Consider the following 20269-nt stretch of genomic DNA (forward strand, 5'->3'; position numbering starts at 1 on the left):
GGGATACGCCCAGGTAGCGGCCTCGGACCCTGGTCCCGCGCCCAGGCCCTCCCCAGCCCCTCAACGACGGAGCCGGGGCCGGGGGCGGCGGCGCCCGGGGGCCATGCGGGTGAGCCGCGGCGGCGGCTGCAGCGGCCTGAGCGCCTGATCGCCGCAGACCCGAGCCGAGCCCACCTCCCTCCCCAGCCCCCGCCCCCAGCCCTGGCCGCGGGGGCGGCGCGCTCGGTCCACTTGTCCGGGGCCCCGCGGGGCCGGGCCCGGAGTCGGCATGAATCGCTGCTGGGCGCTCTTCCTGTCTCTCTGCTGCTACCTGCGTCTGGTCAGCGCCGAGGTGAGTTGCGACGGCTGCCAGGGCTGGTTCGCTTCATTCATTACCCCCACCCTCGCCCCTTAGTCGTTCCCTCCCCTCCCTGCAGTGAACTTCGGACCTTTGCAGCCCACGGGCCTAGCGCCGGGCGCGAGGTGACCTCCGAGGGCTGGGACGCGAGGTCCGGGAGGTGCCAGGCTCTAAGGGGAGGGGGCAGGGGCAGCTTTCTTTCCGAGGGCTTGATCCCAGATCCCCGGCCCTTTCAGCGTCGGGGTAGGGTGTGTGTGTGTCCCTGTCACCCACCCCTCAGGAACCCGAAGGGAGAGAGGGTGGGGGTGGCGCCCGGGGTGCAGAAGGCGGCGCGTTCTCCCAAGCCCACTTTGGTTGCAGCTTCGTTCTGTCCAGGAGCCGGCTTGCATGGGAGGTGTGAGCTCGCGCACCGGCGGCAGCTACGCCAGCCTTCCGCGGGGATTTGCCTCCCCTCCCAGGCTCTGGCTCCCGGTCGGGACGGGCGCCCTCGGGCCAGCGCAGGGCATGTTCAGCCCTAGAGCGCAGTCCTGCAGCAGCTTGTGTCTTGGGTGCGGGGGTTGCCCAGAGAGAGGTCTTGGGCACTCGGGAACTGGGGAGGAGTAGAGGCTTTTAAAGAATCCAGCCCTCGGGGCGGTGTGTGCCCCAGGCTCCGCCATACCTGCGCCCGCGCCCTGCGAGAGGGAGCGCCTCTCTCCCCCGCTTGCGGGGTGCGGAGCGCGCCAGGAAAAGCGTAGCTGCAAGGCAGGTGGGGTGTAAAAGCGTCTGCGGGAGCGATCAGGTCGGATCAGTACCCCCACCCCTCCCAGCCTCACGTAGCAGTGAGTTGGCAAGTCCACCCGGAATCCAGGTGGGAAAGGGGGCGGGGCAGGGAGGAAGCGCGAGGTTGGGGGGAGGAGAGGGCAGCCGGGAGCGCGGCGAGCCTGGGTCCCGTCCCGCCTCCGCTCCGCGGCGGCTGGGAGCCGGCACTTCGCCGGCTCCCGAGGAGGGCCGGCCCCTCCTGACGTCCAGCGAGGCGCAGGAAGGCGGCGGCGGCGGCGGCGGCGGCGAAGGGGTTAAGGTGAAGGGCTCCGAGGCAGCGGCCAGACCTTGGGCCGCCGCCAGCGCAGGTTGTTTTGACCACGGCAGAGCCGTCGCCGTCTCCTTTTGTTCTCGGGGCTCCTCGAGGGCCGCCGGCCGCCCGCCCTGGGGCCCCGCCCTTCCGCGGCCAACCCCCCGCGGTCCGCACCGGGAGGGAGGCCGCAGGGCTCGGCCCAGCAGCCTGCAGGCGCCTCCCGACGCCCCCTCCTCCTCTCTGCAGCCCCCCGGGCCGCGGCCAGCTGTTGGGGAGGGGGGCGCCGGCCGGCCCCAGCTGCCGCCTCGCCTTGCCGCGGGGCCTGGGGGCTGGGGCCGGTGCCAGGGCGTCCTGGGAACGCCGGCGCCCCCGCCGCTGCTCTCCGCAGCCCACCCCGCCCGGCCCCCGGACTCGCTCACTCACCCCACGCACGCACACTCTTGGCCAGAGGCGATGCTGCGCTCCGGCGGGCGGGCGCGCAGAGCGACGGGCACGCACTACCGCGGCCGGGTCGCGCGCCCGCCGCCGCCACGCCCGTGCACACGCGGGGCACACGCGCGCGCGCCGCACACACACGTACGCCTGGCCCCCGAACACGCGACCTGAACACACGTGCGCGCACACCCACGCACGCACCCGGGCACGCACGGCTCCTATACACCCGGCATCAGGAGTCCACCCCCGCGCAACAGGTGGGCTCACCGTGGGCCCTGAAACCTCGTAGTCTCTGTGGGGACCACATCTCCTTGCTGGGCCCTAGGAGAGAGGGGAAACCGGGACCCTGACCTCCCATCAGGTCCTGGCTCCGTAGCACCCACTGTTTTTTGCTGGCTCAGGTCAGTTTGCCGCCGCTCCAGCATTACCACTCCGTGACTGCTTTTTTCCAACTACCCGGGAGGCGGAAAGTAGTGATGCGACCGGGGGCGCTGTGATGTCCAGAGCAGTCTCCCTTCCTATAGGCCCTTCTTTGAGTCTCCAAGACTGGAGGACCCTCTCCGCTGAAGGGGCTCCCCCTGGCTGTTCTGTCTCCTTTGCGGATCCCAGCCAGAGGCTGGATGACAGCTGGATGAGTCTTTTTCGCAGGCCTGCCCTCCTCATTTCCAGCTTCCTCCCCCAACTCCATGGATATGTTTGGGGAAACGCTGTGACACCGAAGCTGGTGCCTTGCTCCCCACTGTAATCACAGTGGCCTGGAGCACAAGACCTGGAACACAAGGCCCTCCGGAAGCCACAATTTCCGAAAGAAGCACTTTTGAGCTAAGCCTTGGCGGGGCTCTGGGGGAGGAGACATAAAGGGGAAACCCATCAACATGGGGGCCAGTCGGGGAGGGGAGACCACAGGAGAGCTTGCTGTGGAGATGGCCTTGGGGCCGGTCTGGTCCCTGGCCCGGAGCCTCAGGTAGAGGCCCGAGCAGGTGCACAGGAGGGGTGGGACCTCTGATGGGGGGCCTGGCAGAGGGTCTGCAGAGGCCTAGGAGGTCCTATCTCCATCAGCTGAGCTGGCTTCGGGGAGGTTAACTCCCATTGTCATGTGACGCCTCCCGCCTCAGCACCCTTCTGCCGGGAAGGAGTGGCTTGCTAATGGCCTTAAAGTGGTGCAGGACCAGCTTGCTGGGTTCTCTCTCCCAGCCCTAGAAATGTCTGCAAGTTTAGGACTGAACAGAATTTTGAGGCTCTGGGGCAAGACCTAAACTGGGTGCCTATACGTGTGTGTGTGTGTGTGTGTGTGTGTGTGTGTGTGGAGGAGGGGTTGATTCAGTGATAGTGGTAAAGAGGTGTTTGCCATGGGCGTCCTGGGTCCCTTTCAGTCTCCTCCTCCTCCCATGCCTCATCTAGGACAGCTGTTCCATTTTCTGGTTTATTTATTGTCCGTCTTCCCTCACTGGTCTATATTCCTCCAGAGAGTTTATCTTGGTCACCACGTCTCCCATTCTTGGAACAGTGCCTGGTCCAAGGTGGATAATCTGTAAATATTTGGGGAAAGGATAGTCGATGTGGGGAGGGGTGGGTGTCGAGGAAGGACCAGACCAGACGTCTGTCTAGCGCTTGCTAAGTGCTTTATAAACATGGCCTTAGTCCTCAGTCAGCCCCAGGGCAATGCCGCCTGCTCGGCCCTCAGGCCGACTTTCTCATTTGAGCTCTTGGCCCCATCTTGAGAGACAAGCTTGTCTTTCGGTTCCATGTCTTGGGGCTTGGACTGTCAAGATCCGGACAGGACAGAGGAAGAAACAGAAGGGAAATCGGACTGCACAGATTCTGTGTGTCTTGCGCTGGGTCTCAGTTTCTCCCACTCCCCAAAATGTGAAGGTTGGATTGGCTCAGAGTTACCCAGGTGCAGTGGAATTCCCTGGCCTCTCGAAAATGCAGATTCCTGCTCCGCCCTGCCCCGGTGCTGGGAGCTGGGCCAGCCTGGGGTGGAGGGTAGGACCCCCGGCGGGGGGCGGGGGGGGGCAGTGACTGAGATGGGCTGTCCCAGTGGTAACTGCCACACTGACCCCTTTTCCAGCACTAAGAGTTTTTCTGCTCCAGGGAGAGGTGGACAGCCCAGTGTGGGGTTGGGCTAACATTCAGGAGGGGCGGGAGGGTCCCAGGAGCCACAGGGAAGGGAAATACTAGGTGGGAAAGTCTGGTTCTGAATGGCTTCTGTGGTCTGCCCAGAGAAGGCTTCTTCAAAGGACTTGGTTTGGCATTTGAATCTAAATCAGGCCCGAGACTGTCAGGCAGGCAGGCGGGCGGGCGCTTGGAGGCCTTGCCGGCTTCTCTCTCTGCCAGCCACAGCCACCGCCCCTGGCTGCTTGGGCTGAGCCTGTCATCTCCCTCGGCGGAGCAGGGGCTGGGGAGTGCGTATCTGTGTGTGCAGCTGGGGCCCTGGGGGAGGGTGGGGTGCACGCCCCTTTGATCTGCCAGCCTAGCTGGGAGCAGGTAATTCACCTGGCCTCACGCTAGTAGCTCCTGCCCTCCCTACCTTCTGCAGCTGGTGTCGGGGGCGGGGCGGGCTGGGGAGGAGGCTGTTTGCCTTGGCTCCCACCGCTGGCTGCGCCCCAGCTGCCTTCTCACCGCGCCCTTGCCCTGTCAGGAACCCCAGGCCTGAGATCTGGGGCAGCCTCATCTGGATGCCATGCTCTTTGCCCTGCCCACCTAAGGAGGGTTCTAGAACGTATGCCCAGGAAACCCGGGCCCGGGCTGCTCACCCTCCCACACCAAGAAGAGCCTCTGACCCCCAGCAGGTGCCCAGGCGAGTCTCCCCCAGGGCGCTGCATCCTGGAGCGGAGCACAGGCTGAATTTCCCCCATCCCTCACCCGCCCCCAGCCCCGGAAGGGACACGCCAGCCCACGCGGCCCTGGGCAGTGCCAGTGGGGGCTAGGGTGCCGTTTCCTGGGGCCCAGCACAAGGTGGGGGGGGAGGGGGGCTAATGCAAAGCCACAGACTCTCCAGGGCAGGCGGCTCTCCACCCACCAATTGTCTTCCTCAAAAATGCCCTGCCTGCTGGCCCTGGGCGTGTGTGCTGCTTGCTGCTGTCCTGCTTGCTGCTGTCCTCAAGGAAGGAGCCGCTGCAGGACTGAATTGGCCAGTGACAGCTCATTAAGCACCCGTTACTTGCCCACTGCTCTGCTAGGTGCAATTATACCTCCAAGGTCAGGTGTTCTTCGCCCCATTTAAAAGATGAAGAGGCTAAGGTTGTTCAAAGGCTTAATCCAAGAGGCCAGGTTTCCTTGGCAGCTGAAGTCGCTGCTTTTCTGTGTACTGGAGTTTTTTTTTTTTTTTTAAAGATTTTATTTATTTATTTGACAGACAGAGATCACAAGTAGGCAGAGAGGCAGGCAGAGAGAAGGAGGAAGCAGGCTCCCTGCTGAGCAGAGAGCCCGATGCGGGACTCGATCCCAGGGCCCTGAGATCATGACCTGAGCCGAAGGCAGTGGCTTAACCCATTGAGCCACCCAGGCGCCCCTGTACTGGAGTTTTTCAACATCTGCCCTTTGGACATCTTGGGAAGCTAATTCTTTATGGTGGAAGACTGTCCTGTGCCCATTAGGACCACTGGTCGCCACCTACTAGATGGTTGTGACCACCCCAGCTATGCTCTGGTAGTGACCTCCTCAGCTATGGCCCGTGTCCCCTGCATACTGTCTAGCCCTTGCTCTGGGACACCTGATACCAGAAAGCTCCATGGTGGGCTGGAGGAGGGAGGGGCACGACTCTGCTCCTCGTGGCATAGACCTGGAACCCTTTCCTCCCTTCTCTAAGCCTCTAGCTTCCTCACCTGGAAGATGGGGACGAAAATAGAGAGCCAGCTGCTTAGGACTGACAGTACAGCATTTAGCTCAGTGCCTGGCTCATAATCTGCACTTAATAAAAGTTAGCTATGGTCTCATTATCGAATCCAGATGGCTCTTAGTGAGTCTGGGCAGCCAGGGGCCAAGTTACTAGAAACACGTGCAGGGAAGGCCTCTCTGCTTAGAAGAGGAGGTAGTTTGTTTGGAGGGTGGTGGGGGAAGAACCCAGGAGGTCTTCCTGGTGGAGGAGGTAGGAGGATCACACAGGAGAGAACCCCAGGGAGAAGTGCAGAGTCCTTCATGCATTTTATGAGTACGTCTTGAGCACCTACTGTGTACTTCTCCCACATGCCCAGGCTGTCCTGGGCTCTTCGCCACTCAGCTTGGGAGGGTAACATCATCTCTTGGATCTCAGGCTGGGTCTGGGGCATCTGCTCATCCTGTCTGGGGGTCTGCCTCCTCTGCCCCAGCTGGCAGCTGCAGCGAACTCTCCAATGGGCAAGGAGGTCTTGGCATGAGTGCCCTATGCCATTTGCTACTGGGCCTCTGGGCCCTCTCCTGGGGGTGGTGAATTGGATCATTAACACACAGATAGCCTGGGGGCCAGGGCTAGGCACCCTCACCCTTGGCTTTCCTCTGCTGCCTCTCCTGCCACCACAGGCAGAATTAGAATGGAATCAAATGTCTGTGATCCCCGATGCACAGATGAGGGCCAGGACCAAAGAGGGGGCAGTGAGCCCCCCGAGGTTGTGGGGTGGTTAGGAAGAACAAGGGTAGAATTTAGTTCCCTGGACTACCAGTTCTGGGCTTGGCAAAACCCTCAGGGGAAGTAGCCTGCCTTGGTCTTAACTGGGGACCAGCCGCCTGCTTTCCCGTCTGTGGGTAGGGCCCTGTGCCCACATTTGGGGACACCAGAGGCATGGGGGAGGAAAGCGAGGGGCAGCTGAGCTGGTGTCCCTGCCCTCTTGTGCCCACAGCCCCTGACTCCCCAGCTTCATAGACTTGGACCCTGAAGGGAAGTTCCCAGCTGCTGGTGTTGCGGGATGGGGGGGGGGGGCACTTGCTGCTTACTTACAAGCTTACTGCTCAGGCCCCAGCCTTCCTGCCTTGAACCTGCCAGCAGGTCTAGACACCAGGCAGGATCACAAGCTCTGTGTTCAAATGAAAAAACAAACAAACGAATAAAACTGAGCTCAGGGCTTTCAAGGAATTTGTTTTAAAAGTGGACATACCCACACTCCACCCCAGCTTTAAGGCCGATCTAGGTGGCCAGGGCTGATCGGACGGGTTAGAACCCCTGGAGGAGGTGTTCCCAGATGCCATGATAACCATTGAGGAAACGGACCTTTGGGGGAGCCAGAAACCAATCTATGCCCAAGCTCCAAACAGCTTTTGGGGAGAACCCCCGGGGCTGGCTCTGGGGCAGGTGACCTCCTTGCCCACCACCCCCTCCATCAGGCAGAGACTCAGCCCCTGCAAAGCCAGTCAGAACTCCGGCCCTTTGGAGTGTTCCATGAACTCACTAGAACTGGAGCTCCCGCCTCCTCACCCAGAGAAACTGAAGCGGAGTTGCCGGCGCCCCCTCCAGGGCTCCCTCCCCAGGACCGTGCCATCCTGCATCTGTGTGGGCACATGTGTGTGTGTGTTTGCACGGCTGGGAGTTCGGACATGAAGCAGGGTCTCACTCGTTTCCTTTGCCCCGAGGCGCTGGGTGCCCAGATTGGGCCACCCTCCTCCAGACCTCTGACATCAGCCCCTTAGGTCTCCCCGGACCATGAGGGATGTGGCCGTGACCTTCCTATCGGGCCACTCTCATGTCATTGTGAGGCCTGCGGTTTCCCTGGAGGAAGCCCGGCTCCGAGTGGGGCCTGTTAAAGCACTTATTAAGTTTCAAGTGTTTTTGGTAACAGGCCAGAGGGGCTCTAAAAATAGGGTTTGGTTGGGCATGGGGCATGGGTAAGCTTTCAGGTTTCGTGTCTGCATCCAAGGATTCCCTTCTCTCCTCTTTTGAGCAAGAGACTAAATAAATCTGTCAGTACCTGGGGCCCCCTGAGCCTGTCCTGCTCCACAAGCACTTAAGAACCCCCTCATGTACCCAGGAGGCTAGGGGCACAAGGTTCTGCCATCGGAGAGCCTTGGATTTGAGTGTAGCTTCTGCCGATAATTGGCTAGAGGATTCTGTTTTCTCATCTGTAAAATGGGGACAATTAGATCTCCTATGACAGATGCTGGCTGTCATTGGCTGTCAGGTAGGGAGGAAAAGCAGAAAGACGGTGTTGGAGTCTCCAGGAGCCTGTGATGCGATCGGGAGACGGGGGTCCACCAGCCGGTCTCATTCGGAACAAGCCGCAGCTTCATTTGGGATGGGAGATGGGCCTCTGATTTGGGTCTTAGAAGCTTGAGAACTTTGTGCTTCTGGTTGCCATGGAATCTGCCCCCTGCCCGGCTGTCCATTTGCCCATGGCCGGGAGGCCCTGTGGGGCTTTTCCATGGGATGGTGTGAGTGTGCAGCAGGGAAGAGGAACCATGGCTGGAAAGGCCTCGACTCCCGTTCACTTAACCTCACGGCGTCTGCCTGGCAGGGGGACCCCATTCCCGAGGAGCTCTACGAGATGCTGAGTGACCACTCGATCCGCTCCTTTGATGACCTCCAGCGCCTGCTGCACGGAGCCTCCGTAGGTAAATTGAACCCTCATTCAGGGCTCTGGGCCTCCACCAAGTCCTTGGGGGAGCCGGGAGGGGCCAGCAAGGGGTAGCCTCACTTTCTTGACTTTCAGAGAACTAGAGGCCTGTGGCAGCCCCAAAAGGGCTCAACCACACCTGCCCAGGGCAGGGCTGAGTAGGTGGACGGGTTGGTACCTGGGACGTGGGGCGTGGCAGAAGTACCCACGCGTGGCTCTGGCTTGGTGCATGGGGTGGGGTGCCGGGAGGAGGCGGGGCAGGGAGAAGGTGCCCAGGGCATAGGCTGAAAGTCTATCCAGGTGTGGACTCAGCCAGGGAGGGTGGTGGCGAGGGAGCCATATCCTGGCCCCTCTGGCCAAGCGCCCGGTCTGTAAGGTCTCCCGGGGACACCTGGCCCAGACCAGCAGGCAGTCATGCCCTAGCCTAAGAGTGCATTCAGCGAATGGGCACGTGCTTGGTGGCACACACGTGGCAGGGCTGGCGGGCTGGGTCGGGAATGTATTTATAAACGCTGTCTTCAGAGCAAATTCCATTCTATTCTAACCTCTGGCCTGTTCCCTGGAGCCCTGGTCAGCAGCCCCCCCCCCTGCCCCCGCACCCCCAGCTCCCCTTCCCTCTAGGGTTTTGTCTCTTTGTCACTTTGTAATCCTTGCCCAGACTCCTATCTACGGGGGACGGCACTTCCTGTCTTTGTTTCCTCTCCCCGTTGGGCCCCTGGCTCCCTCTCAAAAGCATTCCCGGGCCCTTTCAAACCCGCCTGTGCCGGGGGCTGGCGAGGCAGGCGGGAGGGGGCCCCAGCTGGCCCCCCTATTGTTCACTAGGCCCCCCACCCTACGTCTCCCACACCCCCCACCCCAGGCCCGACTGGCCAGCCCTGGCCAACACAATGGGGCAACTTCCAAATTTAGCCTTTCTGCAGTTTCTTTCCAAGGCCCTTGGCCCCCACCCTCGGACAGCCCCTACACACCCCGGCTGGGGGTCGGGTTTGGAGACAGAGGTTTTCAATAGCGGGCCTGTTTGGAGGCAACCATGTGGCTATTTTTTCCTAATCAACTTAACCTTTCCACAAAGCACATCTTTTCCCCCATCTCCTCTCCACCAGAGACATTCCAGAGATGACGGGGACAAAGGAGGGGAGCGAGAGGGACAGACAGACACGCTGACGCGGGAGCAGTAGGCTGGACGGAAAGGCACCCGTTGTGGGGACCGTCCTCTTCCAAACAGGACCCCTGGGAGCCCACACAGAAGAGAAGGAGCTTTGTCCTTGGCAGGGCCAGCGGGAAGGGGAGACAGCAAGAGCTGCGAGAGAGAGGGCTGCGTGGAGGGGGCGGGAGTCTGTCCCCAACATCCCTCGGTCTATTTGCTCCCTCTTCAGCCATCAGAGAGCTGGAAGGGTCTCTCCAGTATTCAGTGTCAAACTCAAAGTCTTCCGGTCTGGCCCTCACCTCCCACAGTGGTGTCCGCTGCCTCTAGAGAGAGGGATGGCTCCAAGGAGCACCAAGGATGACACCAAGATGAGGGGCCTCCCGGGCTGGAGAAGGGAGCTGTAGTCTGTGACCTGAGGGTGCAACGGACGGTTTAGGGCAGGTACCGGGTCAAAGATTAGAGGGGAGAGGCAAACACCATGACACTCCGGGAGCTGGAGCAAGACCCAGGCCTGGAAGGGCTCGGGGTATGGGCGCCCCCATCCCAGCAGGCTGGCTCCCCACCCCTCTCTGCTTTCAGCCCCCACCCCCACTCCTGTCCCTCCTCCCTCTCTCCAGCTCAGCTGGGCCATTGTCCGGGGCTCCAGAGGGGCTGTGTCCAGGGCATGCTGGTCCCCCCGGGGATTCTGGGAATTTCTCCATTCAGCACTTCCTATGGGAACGCTGGGCGGAGGGGCACTGGAAACTGGCCTCCCGAGCTCTGGGTCTTTGCCCTGCCCTGGAGGCTAAGGAGGGTTCGCTTACAGTAGCAAAAGGGAAGGGTTATTTTTAACTCCTTTGACATGGGTTCTGTCCAAATATGTGGCTGAAAAGCCCAGAGTGGGGCTGAGAGCCGCCCCAGGATGCAGTCCAGGCCCCGCTACCCCCTGAGCCCCAATACCACCCTGGGGTTGCCTGGAGGGCCCCTTGTCAGAGCGAGGACCCTCCATTTTATAGGGACCTGCAAGGAGAGTCTGTTCTTTGGAGTGGGGCGCCAGTGAGGGAGAGAGGCCGCCTTCCTGCCTGCCCCAGATCCTCCATGGGAGCCTCCACCCCGCAATCGGAGCAGCCAATGGCTAACCGAGTGCATCTGACTGTGCCTTCTCTTACAGATGAAGACGGGGCCGAGTTGGACCTGAATTTGACCCAGTCCCATTCTGGTGGCGAGCTGGAGGAGAGCTTATCCCGAGGGAGAAGGAGCCTAGGTGAGGCTGCAAATGAGAATGATGATGGCCCCAGGGCGGGAGCCAGTCTAGAACTTCATCAGAGACCTGGGGCAGCCGCCCGCCCCCAGCTCCAGGCCGTCCCATTCTTCCCACACTGAGGACTGAGTCTAACTCAAGAGAGTAGAACTGTCCTTCAAAACACTATATTGAGGAGTTGAGTCATCACGCCCCATCCCCCGACACAGTTTCCTAAATATAGTGCTTTTAAACTCATTTGTGCGTTACTCCAACCCTAGAGATAGAGATTGTTGGCCCCATTTTATACAGTTGGAAAGTGGGGCCCAGAGAGGGTGAAGCCCTCATGGCCCAAGTCACACAGCTAGCAGGGGCAGGGCTGGGATCCCAGAAGCTCTTCTCACTTGAACCCAGTGCCATCCTGGTGGGGTGTGTGTCTCTTCCGTGGCTTAGGGCTGCAGCCTGGGACGGCAAGCAAAGCTTGGTACCTGCTTGGGTCCCATGGAGGCCTCCCAGGGAAGGCCAGAGCCTGCTCTAAGTCCCTCCTCCTCTCTGCCCACTTCTAGTTCCCTCAAACACTGTAGACAGTGGCTAGGGGGACCTCTATGAATTTGGGCAGCTAGTCGAACCTCAGTGTCTCTCCAGGAGAACGAGGGCAGAGCCCCAGTATGGACAGCAGGCTTGCTGTGGGACGCTCCCATTACTCAGATCTGTAAGTGCAGGGTATAGGCGCTGTTAGCCCCCAGGCCATTGATGAGGAAACAGTCTTTGAAAGAAGCAAGGATGTCAGAGTAGGTAACATTGTATTGTTTACAAAATAATAAGCCAGTAGGAGCCAGGGGTCAGGGAAGCCCAGAAATGTGTGAAATCGCAAATGAACCTGAGGGCAGGTGGAAGGAAACTGACATTTACGACAGACCGGCCTTCTCAGTGATCTCACTGGATCCTTACAGCGGTTCTTGGGGGTAGGTCTCATGGAGAAACTGAGGCTCAGGGCACATCGGCAACCTACCTGTCCGGTCCCACAGCTGATAACAACCAGGACGCGCAGACGCCCCCCCCCCCCCCGCCCCACGCTTCCCTCTACCCCGGGGGTGGAAGGAAGCGGGACTTGGCCGGCCGTTTGTCGGGGAGAGCAGTGCCCGAGCTGCCCTGCTGGATCGGGCCTGGTGGGGGCTCCGAGCCGGCCCACCCTCCTGACGGAGGTCCCCTCTCCCTTCAGGTTCCCCGACAGTCGCCGAGCCGGCCATGATCGCCGAGTGCAAGACGCGCACGGAGGTGTTCGAGATCTCGCGGCGCCTCATAGACCGCACGAACGCTAACTTCCTGGTGTGGCCGCCGTGCGTGGAGGTGCAGCGCTGCTCCGGCTGCTGCAACAACCGCAACGTGCAGTGCCGCCCCACCCAGGTGCAGCTGCGGCCCGTCCAGGTGCGCAGGCGCGCCGCCGCCCCGGCTGTGAGCTGTGGGCGGGGCTTCCCTCGGGCCCCGCCCCGCTCCCCTCCCGGACTAGCTGGCCCCGCTGCCGCAGGGGTGGAGAGGCGTTCCTGGCAGGATACTGGGCTCTGTCCATTTAGGGCTCTCTGGGCAGGTGCGAGGCCACCTGTGAGTCCTCAAGACCACCCAGGCCGCTGTACGCTAAAGCCGCATACAGACCCCCAGGCAGGGCTGGGTGTGGAACATTAAGTGAAGGGTGCTGCCTCCTCTTTTACAGGGATCAACCCCCAAAATGTCCCTTGAAGACACCTTTCTATAAGCATTTACTGTATACTCAGAATGTTCTGGGCTGCTCGGTTTTCCTCCAAATTGGTTTGGGTTCCTTGCTCTGTCTTTAACAAGGAGGGTACAGAGTCCCTCCAGGCAACAGACACAGCAAATGCTGGGGCAGCCCCAGCAAAGGGTCAGAATGTGGAATCCTGCCTTCTTTCTGGAGAGATGGGGTATGCAGTCTGACTTAAGGCAAATTCTAGAATAGAGGCTGCTCTGGGGAGCTCCGGGTCTCATGCTGGGCCCGGCCAGAGAAGATTCAGCTGTCTTCTGATTCACGTGGAAAGGTTTTTGTGCCCCTTGGGTCAGCCTCGCCTACACAGCAACTCAGGAGGGGCAGAGCTGCTGGGCACACCTAGGGCTCAGCACCGGCTGATGAGCCCTGCTCTCGCCACCTGCTCCACCTGCTTCATCTCGCTCCCCTCCCTGAGGTCAGCTGTGGCTTTTCCCCATGCCCACCATCCATCGCAGGCCTGGGCCCTGTGCCCGAGATCACAAGTGTCAACGGCTACCACACCACCCACTGTCAGGGTATCTCCTGTCCACAGTGTTTCCAGCTCCATGGACGGACACCTGACAGCTGACCTCCCCCTTCCCGCCTCCCTCCTGGATAAAGCCTCCCCCTACTTCCTTCCAGACAACCATCTCCCGCCTCTGCCATAGTCCCTGACCTTGGCTGGCGCTCCGGGAATGAGGACACCACAAGCCCTAGACTCAACCCGGAAATGCCTTTCTCCCTCTCTGGGAGCTCCAAGGGGGATGGGGCCAAGCTGGAGGCCAGGTCGGGAGGGCTTGTTTTGATGGAAAAGCTACGAGAAGGGCAGAGGGCAAGGTCCTGCTATTGTTTGGGCCAGTGCCTCTCTACTCCTGGCTTTCGAGGAAAGATCCCTGTGGGGGGACAGTGGGGTGGGGGAGGAGCAGGCAGGCAGGCTCCCTCAGCCCCTGCCTGTGTGGTCTTACAGAGGCACTTGGATGGTTCTGTCTTCCAGGTGAGAAAAATTGAGATTGTACGGAAGAAGCCAACATTTAAGAAGGCCACAGTGACCCTGGAGGACCACCTGGCATGCAAGTGTGAGACAGTGGTGGCTACTCGACCCGTGACCAGAAGCCCGGGGAGTACCCAAGAGCAGCGAGGTAACCGCTGGACCAAGGTCTGCCTCTGAATTGCTCAGCCGGGCAGCTCCCTTTTCTTGTGGCAGCTGCCGGGGTGGGGGTGATGGTGGTGGAAATTGAATCAGGCATGCCCCTGGTTACATTCATTTGGAACTTTCTATCTCACTGAGAACAATCCAGATTCCTCCCCTGCCTGCAAGGCTTTACACAAAGATGTTAGCCCCTGATTGGCCTACCAGCCTTGCTGCCCACCCACTCCCCCTCACCAGCCTGACCTCCTTGAGTGGCCAGATACATTTCTGCCACAGGGCCTTTGCACATGTCACCTTCCATCTGAAATTCATTGCTCTCAACTCTTCAAAAGCCTACTTGTGTTCATTTGGGTCTCAACTCAGAAGTCACCTCTTCCTAGAGGTCTGCCCTGACTACCTAGTCCAGAGTGGCTCCCATCCCCGTCTCGCTACCATAGCCCCTTACTTTGTTGAATGAGTACATGAAATTATGGGGCAAGAGAAGACTCCACGGACATCATCTTCAGATATTTGACAACCTGTCCTGGGGACGAGAAATCAAACTCATTTCCTGTGGCTTTCAGAGGGGATTAGGACCAGTGGGGAAAAGCCACTGGAGAGAGATTCACTCTATGTACCAAAAGCTGTTGATCAGTCAGGGGGCCAAGATGGAATTGTATGCCTTGTGCAGTAGTGAGTTTCCTGTCATTGAAGATGTGTAGGTAGAGACTGGGCAACTGTGCAGCAGTGATGTGAATTCAAACACTAGATGGTTAATTGGAAATGGAGTACTGTTTTACTCTTTACACTTCATGAATTCACAATTTCAGGAGCATAGTTTGACTCAAGGGACCCCAAAAATGATCTGATCCAATGGCCTGGTTCACATTTTACAGAGGAGGTGCCTGAGGCTCAGAGAGGCTAGGGTCTTGCCCAAGGTCACACAGCCAGTCCCAGGCAGGGGTGCAGCGGGAGTCTAGGGATCCTGAATTTCTATTCTTGGCCCTTCCCTCACCCTGACAGCAGTCACCAGTTCTTACCTGCCTTGTCATTTTCTTTTTTTTTTTTTTTTTAAAGAATTTAATATTGTTAGAGCTAGAACGGCCCACAGAAATGACCCTACAAGTCAGTTGCTTAGTGTTCTTGATGGGGCTCCTAGAGCCCAGAGAGGTTAAGGGACTTAATGAAGGTTGCATAGTGGTGAAGTCTAGCCCAGAGCCCAGATCTTGTACTGTCTATTTCTGCATTCTTTAGGCTGTCCTGCTACCTCTTCTCCCTCGAATGTTTGCAGTAAGGATCAAGAATTATTATTTTAAGATTTTATTTTTAAGTAATCTCCATATCCAACAAGGGGCTTGAACTCACAACCCTGAGATCAAGAGTCTCATGTTCTACTGACTGAGCCAGCCAAGAACCCCAAGGATCAAGACTTATCAAATTAGTATGCTTAGATGAGCATTAAAAAAAAAATCACCTATTGATTTTCAGTTACTATTACTATTGGTAGAGGAAAGAACACCTTAGAAGTCTTCTGAAGGCAGGCCTACCTCTTAGCCTCTTTGTCCTGATCTGAGAGCCAAGCTGAGGCCCGGATGCCCTGGGAGGGTTGATAATTTGGCAGCTCCAAACTGACCGGTTGTAAATTTACAGTTAATTAATACAGTTATTTAATATAGTTATAATAATAATATAATATAATTAATACAGTAATTAATATAGTTAACACAGAGCACATGGGGTAGCGAATAGCATGGAATAATAAGAATGAGCATGGAATCATTTAGTCAGGAAAGATCATATTCTCCTCTGTGTTTAGGATGGTGTTCTTTCGTGTGCCCGGGCTTCATGTGATTTTTCAAGCCAGATTTTGGAAGGCATGTTCAGCTGATCGATATGTAGATTACGTAAAGTCTTGCCGTGTCAGTTTCAGCAGTTCGGCCCCAGCCTGGCTTTGGCTTGGTACTGTTGCCCGTGTGATGCCTGTGTCAGACCTCCTGGGCTCGAGACTTGACTCTGTCTCTCATGAGCTGCATGACGACCTTGAGCCTGGTCAGAACTTGCCCAGCTCTGGGTCCTGCTGATGACTCCCATCTCTGGAGCCCAAACTCCAGGCCCTTTAATGGCCCTTGTAGGTGTCCCTCCTCCAAGGGAGATCTGAGACCTGTCTGCATCCTTATACTGCCTGATGGCAGAGATGGGCTGTCTCATGGGAGCTTGTGTCTGGAAGATGGGAAGCCGGCTTTGGCTCCGAAGAGCTGGGGGTGCTAGGAAAGGCTCCCAGGAAGAGATGGGCCTTGAGCTTGGCAGAGAAAGCTTTTGTAGCAGGGTGTTGACATGGGGGGTCGGGAGGAAGAGATGTAAGTGCTTACCTTGCCTGAGGCTCATGAGTGCTGTGATTTACAGGCCAGTGGTTGAAAGTACGGGCTCCAGAGGCCGACTCCTAAGTTAAAATCCCAGTGCCCCTGCCTCAGTTTCCCTATATGTTAAATGTAGATACTTGTACCTGCTGTGAGGATAAATGAGAACATTGCCAGGTGCACGGGAAGGGCCACCAAGGCTTTCTGGCGATTTCCGCATGTTATTACCTAACCCGAGGACCAGCGCTGCTGCCCACTCAGTTTTAAAGATACAGAAATTGAGGCACAGGGAATTTATGTGACTTGTCCCAAAGTATGCCACTAATACCTGGGAGAGCTCAGATTCAAGCGCAGGTGGTATGGCCCACAGCCAGAGCCCTGGTCCACCCCCACCAACCCTCTTCTTGGAGTGGTGAGGGCCAGGTGAGGACAGGCACAGGGATGAGGAGGCCCAGCTCCACGGTGGGAGTATGTGGTTCTGGCCCGATGCCCAGCGGCTCCCCCATCACAGGACTGGAAGGGGCTGGGAGGCTGGTGGGAGGAAACCTCAACAGGAGTCCAGCGAGGGAATGAGAAAGAAGTGAGGAAGAGCAGCCCCCCTTTGCTGATCAGACTCCTTAGTCTGATCTTAGTGGCTTAACACAACCCCTACGTTATCATCTTTCCCTGATGCTGGGTTGACTGGGCTCTGCCCAGCAGTTCCACTGGTGTCTCCTGCGATCCTAGCGGGGCAGCTGGGCCCATGTCCTTCTCCCTGTAGTCCATGGCGTCTCCTTCCCACGTGCCTTCCCCAGCAGAGTAGCCAGACTTCTTAGGCAGTGGCGCAGGGCTCCCCAAGGCAAAAAGAGGGGAGCTGCCAAGTCTTCTTTAAAAAAAAAAAAAAAAGATGTATTTATTTACTTTAGAGAGAGAGAAGGAGCATGTCATCAGGGAGAGGGGCAGAGGAAGAGGTAGAGAGACTGTCAAGCAGACGCCCCGCTGAGCACAGAGCCTCACGCAGGGCTCGATCTCAGGACCCCAAGATCATGACCTGAGCTGAAATCTGAGCCTCAACCAACTGAGCCTCAACTCAACCATCCAGGCACTCTGGGAGCTGCCAACGAGCCTTCTTAAGGTTTTTGCCCAGAACCAGCACAGCACCACTCTGCCTGCTTCTATTGGTTAATAGATCCAAGTCCACACCAGGCTCAAGGGGCATAGAAATTAGGAAGGTCAGTGGGATAAGGACAAAGAACTTGAAGCCATAGCAATCTACTCCCTTCTGTGTTTGCCAATGAACTGCCATTTATTCATTTTACCAGTCCTGTGAGGGGGTGGTCTTACTATCCCCATATCACAGGTGGGGAAACTGAGGCGCAGACTGGTTCAATAATTGGTAAGCAGCGGAGTTGGGATTTGAACCCAAGGAGGGCTGGCCTCAGGCTGCTGCCCCTTCTTTCAGCCCAGAAGATCTGGAGAGGTCTGTGGCAGGTGTCAGTTGAGAGCGATAGACACTCTCCAGAGGTTGTCTGCCTGCTGACAAGACCTTTCTTTCTCTCAAGCAGCCAAGACACCCCAAACTCGGGTGACCATTCGGACAGTGCGAGTCCGCCGGCCCCCCAAGGGGAAGCACCGGAAGTTCAAGCACACGCATGACAAGAAGGCACTGAAGGAGACCCTCGGAGCCTAGGGGCATCTGCAGGAGAGTGTGGGCAGGTGAGGCCTGGTGGGGAAACTGAGCCCCGGACCCCAGGCCTTTCTTCTCCTTGGCCTGAGGCTTGGGCTGTGGAAGGGGACAGGGAGAGGTATTTCCCCCACACAAAATCCCAGCTCTCAGCCTGGATGCCCTCCGCCCAGTTTCAACTGAATTTTCCCATAGGAAGTTGGGTGAGGGGCTTTGGGGACCCCAGCCCAAATGTGTCCCAGCTGCCCTATGAGAATGGGAAGTCTAAGCCTCAACTCCCCCAGCCCTGAGTGTTGCTAGAAATCAGCTCCCCATCTCCAGCAAGAGAGGCGTGTGAGCGTGGGATGGAACCCTTAGGCTGTCTCTGACCCCCCCGTGTCCCTCTGCTTGGCCCACAGGGTTATTTAATATGGTATTTGCTGTATCGCCCCCATGGGGTCCTTGGAGTGATAATATTGTTCCCCTCGTCCGTCTGTCTCGATGCCTGATTCGGACGGCCAATGGTGCTTCCCCCCCTTCTGTGCGTCCGTCCACCCACCAGCGGGTCCACTCATTGGCCTCCAGCGCCTTGCCCAGCAGCTCGAGAAGGAAACGGAGGACCTGAGCTCCATGGCTGTCTTCCTCCGCCAAGCCCGACCACCTGGGAGAGAAGCAGAAGAGAGACCAGCGGGCCCGCTGTTCCCTGGCTTCCCGCCCGGGTCACACCTGTGTGCTGTGGACTGGCCCGAAGCCCTGCACAAGGTCCAAAGACCCTCTAGATGTGGGTGGCCTACCTGGTCCCAGGACCCCGGCCAGCTCTGAAGGGAACCCCTCAGGCAGGCCAGGGTACCTCGTACTCCTGTGGCTGAGACCACACGGGGGAGCGGGAACTGGAGAAAAGCCCTCCCACGGCGCCCAGGCCCAGTCACTTCTCCCTGGTCGCCTCTGCTTACCGTGGCTTTGTTTTCCACACCTGAGATCTTTGACGGTGTGGACTCCTCTGGGTGGGCGTGACCCGAGCACCAGGCGGCCAGGTGCCCCCTCAGGTGGGTTAGAGACGAAGTTTGCTCTGGAGCTGACACGGATGGTGACCTGGGCATTCACTGCCTCCTTCCACTCCCCCAACCTTCACTTTCTCTGTTTTATCTCTACCTCCACCCTGTATCTTCCTCTTGTCCTGGCCATCAGTCTGCTCCACCAAGGGTCTCTTGGACCCCATGCTTCTGCTCCATCAGGCAGAAGGCCAGGGGTCAGGGCAGCAGGGGGCCTGCCTGTCATATCCAAGCCCAGCCAAGACTGCCATGTAGGTTTGTGCAGGGTGTGCACTGCACAAGGGCACTGCCTGCAGGGATCATGGTTCACACTGTAGAACGTGGACAGTTTTTGTATTTATTAGGACCGTCTTCTGGGAGAAAGAGATAAAAGCGTCTGGAGGAAGGGACCCTTTTCCTAACTGACAAAGGCTCCACATGAACTGGCTGTGCCCTGACTTGGCCAATGGCTCGGAGTGGCTGGACAAGAGCAAGCCCACATTGGGTGGGGAGGCAACACTGTTGTCCATCTGGTCTCCGTTTTCCTGAGTCCTCAGCTCAAGCAGTTCCCCTTCCGGGCAGGTGTGAAAAACCCAAGAGCAAGTCTCCAAGGGAAGGGGCAACCCTTCTCTCCCCCTGCACACTCCCCCCATATTAGATTCTTTTGAGTTCCACTACTGGTGGCTCCTTCCAGGAAACCAGCTCATGGGCTGGGAGTTGGGGAGAAAAGATGCCCAGGGCTCCCCGGAGTGGGGTCTGAACTCCCACCTCCCTCCCCACCTTCGACTGCACTTTCCTACCTACTCCCATCCTCCAAACTCTGCTTCCTTCAGTTTGTAAAGTTGGTGATTATATTTTTTGGGGGGCTTTCCTTTTATTTTTTAAATGTAAATTTATTTATATTCCGTATTTAAAGTTGTAAAAAAAAAAAATAACCACAAAAGAAAATCAAGTGAATCCACTGGAGTTCTGTCTGTTGGCATTGTGTGCGACAATCACCCTTCCAAACTGGCAGGATTTACTGACAGCCTGTCACGTGTTCCTCTGGCTCTGGGAAGCGCAAGCCCACGCTCGTGCGCACACTCACACGTGGGCATGTACACACGTGGGCCCGCTGTCCCGGGGGTGGGGAAGAGCCAAACAGCCTGGCCTGTAGATTTTGGTCCTGCAGCAGCTCCTGATCCCCGACCACAGGTCTCAGCACTGTGCCTGTCGCTGGCAGTGACGAGACGGTTTCTGCCAGCACGAGGCTCTCTGTAAGCGCACCAGATCCTTGGCCTCACAGGGCGGGGCTGGCTGTGGGGAAGGGTGTACCCCATGTGGGAAAAGCTGGAGGAGGTCCTGGAGGGGCTGTGAAATTCAGAAGGGACACAACTGAAAGGTGGATCTGGGGTCCGATCTTGGCTCAGTCCTTACCCTGCTGTGTGGCCTTGGGTGAGTCCCAGCCCCTCTCTGGTCAGAGCTTCCTCTGAAACACTAGAAGATGACCAAGAGGCTTGTGGCCTTTAAGGTCCGGCTGTGAGATTCTGTACTTTCCCTTGCCTGCAGAGATTTGGGTCCTCTAAGTGTGTTTTGGGTCCTGAATCTGACTGGTCATAAGGACAGTCTAAAACTAAAACCATTTGCCCCTGGAAGTAGTGA

The 20269-nt window shown here is 58.1% G+C and overlaps 1 protein-coding gene across 3 annotated transcripts; it reads left to right on the plus strand.

The window, feature by feature from the left end:
- The first annotated feature begins 248 nt into the window (after positions 1–248).
- Positions 249–19594, plus strand: PDGFB (platelet derived growth factor subunit B). 3 transcript variants are annotated; one of them, XM_059401985.1, is made up of 7 exons: positions 249–331; positions 8246–8342; positions 10642–10734; positions 11933–12138; positions 13464–13608; positions 17497–17650; positions 18017–19594. In XM_059401985.1, exons 1-6 carry the CDS (start codon positions 269–271, stop codon positions 17622–17624), a joined length of 732 nt encoding a protein of 243 aa, XP_059257968.1. In that variant the 5' UTR covers positions 249–268; the 3' UTR covers positions 17625–17650; positions 18017–19594. The 3 variants fall into 3 exon arrangements, with proteins under 3 accessions (XP_059257968.1, XP_059257969.1, XP_059257970.1); XM_059401986.1 differs by having other exon boundaries at positions 18160–19594; XM_059401987.1 differs by having other exon boundaries at positions 17500–17650.
- Positions 19595–20269: the final 675 nt, after the last annotated feature.

The sequence above is a fragment of the Mustela nigripes genome, chromosome 6 (genome assembly GCF_022355385.1).
Source record: "Mustela nigripes isolate SB6536 chromosome 6, MUSNIG.SB6536, whole genome shotgun sequence".
Lineage (NCBI taxonomy): Eukaryota > Metazoa > Chordata > Mammalia > Carnivora > Mustelidae > Mustela > Mustela nigripes.

Bases quoted from the DNA above. Each gene is read 5' to 3' on its own strand.
- PDGFB (XM_059401985.1), top strand. From the start codon at position 269: ATGAATCGCTGCTGGGCGCTCTTCCTGTCTCTCTGCTGCTACCTGCGT. The intron at 332-8,245 runs GTGAGTTGCGAC...TCTGCCTGGCAG, and splicing joins TGCGTCTGGTCAGCGCCGAG to GGGGACCCCATTCCCGAGGA. The intron at 10,735-11,932 runs GTGAGGCTGCAA...CTCTCCCTTCAG, and splicing joins CCGAGGGAGAAGGAGCCTAG to GTTCCCCGACAGTCGCCGAG.